Here is a 10775-nt window from a genome sequence, read left to right on the forward strand (position 1 = left end):
ATAATTTATGATTAGATAAAAATGTTTATCTTAAAAATAATAATTTGATTTGGCCACAACCAGGTTATCGTTGGTGAGTTTTCACTTTCCAAAACCAAAGAGGTTATCATAACCAACATCATCAAGTACATGCATAGAGATCAAATTGAAGCAAACATCCGGACCATGTTTTCCTCCTCTAAGTAACAACTTCATGTTAGTTTGCAAACAAACATCACCAACACCAATCACCTTGGACACACGATTATTACCCATCTTCAAGACTCTAAAATCACCTGGAGTGTAAGATGTGAAGAACTCCTTCCTAATTGTAATATGCAGTGTAACACCACTATCAATTATTAACATGCTCTCATCAAATACAAGATAAAGCGAATCAGGGTCATGGATAATAACAAGATCATCACTGGTAGTAATAGTCACACAGTCATCATCATGATCTTTCTCTTTTTGCTTACCGTTCTTGTCTTTACTCTCCTTCTTTCATAGAAAACAGTTCCTCCGAATATGTCATGTTCTGTGACAATAATGACACTCAATGTTCTTGTATCGAGACCTAGACTTTCTTTCGCTCTTGTCTCTATCACCCTTCATATGTGCCTCCATCATTCAAGCAAATAGAAAAACAGCCCCTTAACCAAAGAGCTCTAATACCACTCGGATGGGAAAAATAGGCCTACACAATAACAAACTCCATAACAGAGTAATAAGCAGCAGAAATAAGGAAAAAAAAAGACACAATTTGTTTAACGTGAAAAACTCCTCAATGCAAGGGTAAAAACCACGGGTCGTTCAGATCAAAGAAATAACTCTACTATAATCAATAAAGATACAAGAGAACCACCAACAAATGCACTAAAATGTGTTACAAACAGTCAAATCAAAATAAACCCTCAATTGATACGATAGAGACAAGAAGATAAAGCCCCAAAATATAAAACAAATAATGCGAAACACTTATCTCTCTACATATATCTTTTTCCTAATCCAACCAGACAGACAATTTGAAGTATCACACGCGTAGAACCTGCTGTTCAAAAATCAATCTGATCCAACGGTGAACAAATCCGCAGTTGCAATTTGAAAATTACTCTATGGTGGGTATGCGAAAATCACAATGATTTTCCCTCTCTTTCTTTCTCTCTCAATGATTGGTAACTGTATTCCCTCCCAAATGAATATCTCTCACTTTATCTCACTTTCTAATCTGACCCTTCTCGACTTAAATAAATGAGACATATAAACTTTCCCATTTGAGTTTTTACTCCACATAAGAAAGAAGCCAAAAAATCCACCAGTAATAATCACGTATCCATAGTTGTACGTAATGACATTCAGTTACTATCTATTATTTGTTAAATAAAATTAACTATATTTACACATTTACGAAATCATGTCCCTGTATGACAGTAAGTAATCTCATTAGAATGTTAACCACTTTTTTAAGACAGAGTTCATTTACTACATATCAATACTTGTATATAATTTTCACGCTCATTCACTACTCTTAACAAATTAAGAGACACAATTAATCACATTTATAAAAAGTTAATAATATTAAGTGTGATAGGTGGACACGAGAGTAGAATTTCCGGTTGTGTATCACTCAATCTTTTTTCTTGAATATTTTTTTTTACAATATTATTGATATGAAATATTCCTCAATTTTTGTTAATGAATTATCTTTATAAAAAACTTAAGTAATCATCTATAGTGATCAAGTCAAAAACTTATTTTTAAGGAGATCGAGTCAAAATAGTATTCTAATCAATGATTTGTTGGTATCTTTTGCCTTGAGTGTAACCATTATAAAAGGCTACTACCCTGCTCTAGTTTCTGTACCAATATTATCCAAATTCGTGAGAGCTAATTCAATCAAAATGTCTCCCAAATACAAGCTAGTGCTGTTGATAGCATTGGTTTTGGTTGCAACCTCCCTTGCTGGTCGCACAAAGGAACATCCTAAGCATCCTCCATCCCTTCAAGAACAACAACACACCCCACACCTTGATAGCTACCCGCCAAAGCATAGACCGAAACCACCTCATCCTGTACATGGTGCCGGGGAGGAACCAACCTCCATTCCACGAAAGAAGGGACCAAGAAGGCCTCCGAACTGATGAGTGAGTCAAAGGTTTCAGATTGCCTCAAATGGTTTAACTTTGACTCGATCTCTACCACCACAACATCACGATATGTTGTTACAATCATAATCGCAATTTGAAACCTTGGGCTAGCTAAAACTATTTTAATATAAAGTATTAATGGTCACTGCTACATGAGCGTCTATGATTAAATAAAAAGTAGGGAGTTTGAACCCATGTAATACCATGTTGTGAGGTTCTCCCTCTTTGTGTGTGCTTTAAATTTTCACATATAGTTTGATTTGTGTCCGGTGTGGTCTCTGTTTCTTGTATTTATTTGTACAAGCTAGATGCTAAAATGGATGAGTTAAAGCTCGCACTTGTTAAAAAAAAGCTAGTATATGTGCTATTCGGGAACCAGATAAAATAAAATTATTATTCATATGAAAAACAGTTAAAAAATATATTATATTCATATAATAAAATTATGGGACGTTTTTTTTAAAGGTATTATATATCTTATCAAGAATCACATTCTTCGAAATATTATTATGACTGGAAAGATTATTCCTGAGCATATTTAACTACATGTTTGGTTACATTTTGATCTTTCTAAGAATAATTTTTTAAAATTCAAAATAATTGAATAAAAAAATTAAAATAAAATTTACAAGGATGTTAAAAAATAACTTGTAGTATTTCCGTGGAAATATCACTTCCCCAACGCCTCTGCATGAGAATGGAAATATAAAAAAAAAATATAGGAAAAGTAGAAGTTACAACTTCCACAAGAATAAATAATATTGGGAAATAATAAACATGAGCTCATGTTTATTACATACACGGAAATCTACTCTTAAAATTTAAATTATTAACGAATAAAAAATAATTTTTTATATGACTTTTAATATAATTATTATAAAAATCAATAGATTTATGGTACAAAATAATTTATTATTAGATAACATTGTCAAAAAATAACATTTTTAGTGCTTGTATTTCTTATTTATAAATTTATACTATAATTTATAGCTTATTTTTAATTTTTTTTTATCTCTTTCCCTCTTACGTTCTGTCTCTACCCTTCCATAGAAGACAACAAAAACGTAGGTCTAAGGGTCTTCTGCCTTAGAGCTTCAACCCATCACGTTAGAATGCGAAATTTGGTAAGCTTTGCTATACATACGCTCCCTCCAATACTATTCATGCGGTGTTATTTCCCCCTAACCTCCTCCTTCCCTTTTCTCTCTGAAACACTAAAAACGTTGTAAACTTCATGAGGGAAGGGAAGTTTTTTTTTTTTTTTTTTCCTTTCTAGATGCTGTTTAGTGTGTAGATGAAGTAGAAGAAAAAAATAATTTAGCACGTGTTTAGTGTGGATTAACTTAGAAATTTAAAAACCATGTTTGTGTTTTGTGTGCTTTAAATTTTCTATTCTATATATTCAGGCATAATTTGATGTGTTAACGACATGTAGTTTGTGTTTTGTGTATGTTTGCACAATGTGAAAATTTTAAAAAAATTATGCGTTAATACATTGAATTTGGTGTAAAAAAATTTAAAAAATTAAAAATTAACATGATTTTTCGAAAAACGTATTAGAATATTTTTTTAAAAAAAATTAAAAATTGTAAGGTTTTTTAAAAAATCATCTTAAAGTATATTTAAAAAAAAAATTAAAAAAATCCACAATTAAAAATTATTTTCTAATACATGTCTTCCAATACTCTAAAACTGAATGGCATTTAATAGAAACCACAAAATTACGAATAAAACTCAATAAATAAAGAGACTCATGATATTTTACAAATCTAAAAAAATATCCAATTAATAATAAATAATGTCTAGCGAGAATTATGTTAATATTTATTTAGAAAAAGATCATGAGTATTCTATCTATAACACTCTTAAACAATGAAAAGGAAAATAAAATTATTCTTTTATTGAGTATGGTGTGAAGAGGAAAAGAAAACATAAAAATTGGCATTATTTGTAACACTATTCACTAATCTTACAAAAGGTTGATGATAACATTAACATTAGAAATTACAAAACCTTCCAAAAAATAAAGCAACAGCATTAGAAATAACAAAAGCCAACAGAATTTCCTTACCAAGATATCTAGTTTTCCAAATTGATTCCTGATGAAATCTGCAAGTGATTCTATACCCGCAGGGTCTGTAACATCAGGTTGATGAAAAACCACACGGCCAGAAAGACCAGATCTTTGAGCTTCTCATTTGTAGCTGTGAGCACCGCAATGATCCCTTTAGAAGCCAATTGCTTGCATATTGCAAATCCAATTCCCTTATTTGCTCCAGTAACCACAGCATACCTAGAAAACAATTTAACAAGTTAAGGTAACATTGATATGAGTCACTATTGTTATTGTCTTAATATGAAGCTTGTTGTTGAATGTTAAATGCAGAGTACATTGAAGAAAGGGGGAGGCCAAGGAAAATGTTAAGTACCTTTTTGTTGCTTCTGCCATTGGCCTGAAAATATGAATGGACTAAGTCTAAAACAAGTGCTAATAAATGAGTTTCAGTTTATGTCTATATCATCTAGATGATATTCAAACCACTATGCTATCGGCCAAGTAATTTTAATGTTTCTGAAGTTTGTATTGTACGAAAAATTAACGATATTAGAACTCAATAAGTGGCAGATACCATAGCCAAGAAAATGTATTTGGAAAAGACATAAAAACTATGGTTTCATGTGAAGTATCACTTTTGTCTATATTTTATGGAAAATGATAAATGACTATAATAGAGATCAATAAGTGGCTACATAACTCTTATTCTATGGAAGAAATTTAATTTTCATAATATATTACGACTCATTGAAATTTGAGAAAATTCTTGAGAAAATATCTTACTATTTTGAAAATGTTTTCAAAATTATAGAAATATTTGGAAAAATCAAATTATTTAAAAAATGTTTCTAAAGAATAAATTTTCAATTTGGATTTATTGGGTCATATATAATATAATAGTGTGAAGTTCCACCAATTTTTTTTAATGATTATTTTCATTGCAGAACTTGGCTTAATTTGTAATTTAGATGATGGTGGACAATTTAAAAAAAATTTTAATAAAAAATAAGAATCTCATGTAGTCATGTGTTAAAACAATGTTCAAATGAGTAAATTAATCACAAAGGGTATGGGAGTTTCCTTTAATTATTTGTAAATAGTCAAAGCACTTCAGAGTTATCCAACAACTGAATAGCACAGAGCCACATCCCACAGACTTGTACATAATTAACTTTGAGCCATCATTAATACATGTTTTATAAACAAATATGTTTAGCACATGTTCAATTGTGGCAATAAAACGTAGAGTGTGTTAGATTAAAACACTATTAGAAAATATACTTTCAATATCGGTTATTTAGAACATTCTACATCGGTTCTAAAACCGATGTTGAAAGTGTCAATGTTGAATGTATCAATGTTAACATCGGTTTTGGAGAACCGATGTTAACATGTATATGACAACATCAGTTCTCTAAATACCCGATGTTAAACACAATAAACAACAGCAAAAAAAGTGTATGCATGATGAACGTTGACATCGGTTTTCCAGTAAAACCGATGTTAATATGTTATATTAACATCGGTTTTTTAGCAAAACCGATGTTAATGTAATACATTAACATCGGTTTCCTACGAAAACCGATGTTAATATATTTCATTAACATCGGTTTTGCTAGAAAACCGATGTAAACATTGATGATGCATACACTTATTTAGTGTAGTTCTTTGTGTATAACATCAGTTATGTGTACATAACTGATGTTAATATTCAAATGTTCACATCGGTTATTTATAATTAACCGATGTTAATGTACAAGAGTTGACATCGGTTATCTACATATAATCGATGTTAAAATACAAACGCTGACATCGGTTATACACAAATAATCGATGTTAATATACATACGTTAACATCGGTTTTCTATTACAACCGATGTTAAGGTTCATATCGACATCGGTTTTTGTAAATAATCGATGTTGTTTATGATATTAACATCGGTTTTTGTTAATAACCGATGTTATTTTTTATTACATCGGTTTTCCATTACAATCGATGTTAAGGTTCATATCGACATCGGTTTTTGTAAATAATCGATGTTGTTTATGATATTAACATCGGTTTTTGTTAATAAACGATATTGTTTTCAAGTATTTTTTTTATATATACTTTCTGTTTTTACAGTAAACCCAAAATTGTACTTGTCAAATGCAATTTCAGGCCCAATTCACAGCAAATAAACATTTTATTATGCTTTCAAGCAGTTTTAATGATAATAAACTTCAAATAATTGATTTATCATAAAGAACAATCATCAAATGAATTCAATGTTCATGTTACATAGAAAATGTAAAAAATGTTAAACCAAAGTAAACTAAAGCTAAAGATAATGTCCCTAAATCCTAGGTCTGATCTCTAACTCGGAGATAATGTCCCTAAATCCTACACTGTAATTTACAAAACAAAAGTTGAAAGGAAAGATATTGAGCTGGTAGACGAGGAAGAAACACAGATTGGTGTTGATCGTTCTAGTGCAACCTCTAATAAATGTGAGATTTATAAGGAGGAAGCACGGAATGCAGCACAGAAGCATAAACCAAAGAGGGTGAAGAGTGTCAATGCTGATGCAGAAGCCTTTGACGATCACTGGAAAATTCAGATTGCTTTATGCATTTTGAAGCCGAAGCACTAGAACATACGAATAAAAGAGATACAGGCCATCAAAGTGTGTCATTGGACAATAAGACATGAGATTCAACTGTGCTGAAGATAGGAAATTCGGCTAAAGTTGTGATAAAACAAGACATGAAGGGAAGAAAGCATAAAGATGGGTTTACAATAATAAACGAGAGAAGACAGAGAAGAAAAGCGTGGTGGATGATGAAACTGGTGACAAACATGAGTTGTATGAAGTCCTAAGGATACCATCTAAAAGAAAATACCGATGCGTCAATCAGAGAAAAATGTAGCTGTCACTTACTTGCTTTGGTGACCTCTGTCTCTGCATAAAATTACATTAGACGATGTTAATCAATTTTCCTTCATCATGATCATTTTGATTAGCATGAACGTCGTCAGCTTCTTCATCTCCAACAACGTTAGGAGTGATTTGAGTGGTCAAAGGACTAACATAGGTGTCCATGTATTAATCATCATCTTCTACATTAACACCAATTGTTTTGCCTTGCTGAACCATGCACCACCTTTCATCACAAGGGTCTTGCACGTAAAATACTTGTCTAGCTTGTTCTGCCATGATGAAAGGGTCATTGTGGTAACCAAGTTTCTTTAGGTCTACCAACGTAAATCCTATATCATCGGTGCGCACACCGGTGTTGCTGTCAACCCATTTACATTTGAAAACACATACCGTAAATTTCACATAGTTAAGCTCCCAAATTTCATCAATGAACCCAAAGTAAGGGATGAAAGCTACATATGGATTGGCGTCATTGACACTTGCAAAGTGTTGAGATTCAGCCCTTAGGGTGACCCCGCTATTCTGCATTGTACTTTTGTCATCTTGTGCTTTTGTGTAAAATGAATACCTATTTATGTCGTATCCTTGCCAGGTTATAACATTTCTTTTAGGCCCATATGTTAGCTTTCTTAATGTTTCTGAAGCATTCTCATCTGCAAAGATTGTATCTTTAAACCAATCACAGAAAGTCTTGTTATGCTTTTTCAACACCCAATTCTTTGACATTTTCAGATTATTTTGTTTGACTAAAGCTTCATGCTTAACTATGTATGGCAAAACTTCATTACTGTTTTTCAAGACATACAAGTGAGCTTGTAACAAATCTTCTACACTTGGAGTGATCACATGCAGTCCTCTTGAACCCTTACCACCCACTCCGTCATCATGCCGAGACTCAGGAAGCCCAACAGGTTTAGCTTTCTCTAAGTATTCTAAACAAAATTCAATGGCTTCTTCTGCAATGTACCTCTCAACAATAGATGCTTCTGGACGATATAGATTCTTTGAATACCCTTTTAAGATCTTCATGTATCGCTCAACCAGGTACATCCACCGTAGATAAACAGGACCACATCATTTGATTTCTCTGACCAGATGCACAATCAAGTGAATCATGATGTCAAAGAAAGCGGGGGAAAATACATCTCCAACTGGCACAGTATAATTGCAGCCTCATTTTCCAACTCATCAAACTTGACTGGATCAATGACTTTGCTACCAATAGCATGGAAGAAAAAGCACAGGCGAGTTATCGCTAACCGAACTTTGTTTGGCAAGATATCTCGTATAGCCACGGCTAACAATTGTTGCATGAGCACGTGACAATAGTGAGACTTTAACCCTACAAGCTTAAGCTCCTTCAACTGCACAAGGCTCTTAATATTTGAAGAGTATCCATGTGGAACCTTCACCCGACGAAGACACTGACAAAAACTTATCTTCTCCTTCTTGGACAAAGTATGGCAGGCTGGGGGCAAGTAAATTTTCTTCCCATCAGACCTTGGATGCAACTGTGATCGTATACCCATATCAGCTAGATCTTGACGGGTATTCAAGCCATCCTTCATCTTGCCTTGAATGTTAAGGAACGTCCCAATCACACTGTCACAAACATTTTTCTCCACATGCATAACATCAATACAATGTCTAACGTTAAGATCACACCAGTACGGAAGATCAAAGAAAATGGACCTCTTCTTCCATATGCAACTCTGACTTTTATCCTTCTTTTGGGTCTTCCCAAATACAGTATTCAGGTGTTGAACCCACTGATATACCTGCTCACTAGTCAACGGTATCGGCGCAATATCATGCTCTTGACTTCCATTAAAAGCTTTTTTCAGTCGTCTGTAAGGATGATTGGGTGCTAGAAAGCAGTAATGCCTATTGTACACAATTTTTCTCCTATGTTTAATTTGTATGTAACTTGTATTTTCTTCACAGATGGGGCATGCATGATGACCCTTAACACTGTAACCGCTGAGATTCCCATATGCTGGAAAGTCATTAATGGTACAAAAAAGCATTGCACGCATTTCGAAGGTCTCCTTGCGAAACACATCAAACACTACAACCTCCTTGTCCCACAACTTTCTCAGATCTTCAACCAACAGACTTAGATAAACATCAATGTCATTTCCTGGCTGTCTTCAGCCCGATATCATCATAGACAACATCATGTATTTTAGCTTCCTGCACAACCAAGGAGGCAAATTGTAAATTACTAGCAGAACTGGTCATGAACTGTGTTGAGTGCTTAAGGTGCCATATGGATTCATTCCATCACTGGCTAGACCAAGTCTAAGATTTCTTGGTTCTTTCCCGAAATCCGGATACAAACCATCAATCTTCTTCCACTATGAGCAATCAGCCGGATGACGGACCAGTTCATCAGAAAGCCTTCCATTTGCATGCCATGTAAGGTCTTTTGCGTCGTCCTCGTTAGAAAAAAGACGCTTAAACCTTGGAATGATAGGCAGATACCACAAAACCTTTGTTGGCGGGCCCTTCTGTGACTTTTCATCATAATTGCTTTCCTCGTCATCCTTCACTTTGTACCGTGAAGTCCCACACACAGGGCATTTGGACATTTCTTGGAATTCATGCCTATAGAGTATGCAATCATTGGGGCAAGCATGAATCTTTTGATACTCCATACCCATGGGACACAGTATCATCTTCGTTATATAATAACTTTTAGGCAGCGTGTTGTCCTCTGGAAGCAGATTGTGCACTACCTAAAGCAGTGAGGTGAAACTTTTGTCACTCCACCCATACTTGGCCTTCACATTAACCAAACTTAACACCATAGGCAACAGGGTTAAGGAATTCTTGCACCCCGTATACAAAGGCTTCTTTGAATCACTCTGCAATCCTTCATACACAGGGACGTGTGCTTCTTGAAAACACTCTTGTCCAAGGTCACGAATCATGTCCTCCAAGCGATCTCCCATTTCTACATCAAACGGTTCAGATTGGGACCCACTCTGCATGTCAGTCACTTCACCATGCCATATCCACTTCGTGTAATTCTTCTTTATCCCATCACACAATAGATGGTCTCGTATGTCGTCAAGTAGTTGTCATCTTCCATTCAAATAGTTGATGCAAGGACAATAATATTTTCCTTCTTCATTCGGTCGACCACTTTCTAAAGCAAATTGCAAAAACTGCTCGACGCCATCCTTATATTCTGGGCTCGTGTGACTTTGATTGATCCAACTTCGATCCATCTAAGCAAATCCATGCATGCAAATCTCACTTTTTTATTTATAGGTGTGGCCCTATCCCATTTAGGAAGACTGTCTTTTATGTTAGCCTCAAACGTCATGGTTAGCATTATTGTGAACAATTTGAGTAAATTTCGGCAGCATTTCGCATTGGTCTCCAAGTACACGACATGACATCGGTGAAACAAATTTCACGATAATCAAGTTTGCACTCAGAGAACAACTTGAAATGCATTCAACCAAAATTTCATCAAATTAATCAAAATAATAATAACATGACCGAATGAGTCTAACATAAAAATACCAGTCTCCCCAAACTGTCCAAACTGACAATTCAAGACTAAATACAATGACTAATGCAAACTATCCGCAAGAATCATTGCATTCAGTCTCAAACGGGAATCTACGGTTCACTCAGGATGAACAACACTTATTTATATAG

The 10775-nt window shown here is 34.1% G+C and overlaps 1 protein-coding gene across 1 annotated transcript; it reads left to right on the forward strand.

Annotated features, from left to right (window-relative positions):
* Positions 1-1838: 1838 nt before the first annotated feature.
* On the forward strand, positions 1839-2530 carry LOC100500520 (uncharacterized). Its single transcript, NM_001364539.1, has one exon. It carries the CDS (start codon positions 1881-1883, stop codon positions 2118-2120), a length of 240 nt encoding a protein of 79 aa, NP_001351468.1. The 5' UTR covers positions 1839-1880; the 3' UTR covers positions 2121-2530.
* Positions 2531-10775: the final 8245 nt, after the last annotated feature.

Source organism: Glycine max, chromosome 15 (assembly GCF_000004515.6).
Source record: "Glycine max cultivar Williams 82 chromosome 15, Glycine_max_v4.0, whole genome shotgun sequence".
NCBI lineage: Eukaryota > Viridiplantae > Streptophyta > Magnoliopsida > Fabales > Fabaceae > Glycine > Glycine max.

What these genes read in the sequence shown, in the direction of transcription:
- LOC100500520 (NM_001364539.1), top strand. Translation starts at nt 1,881, where the DNA reads ATGTCTCCCAAATACAAGCTAGTGCTGTTGATAGCATTGGTTTTGGTT.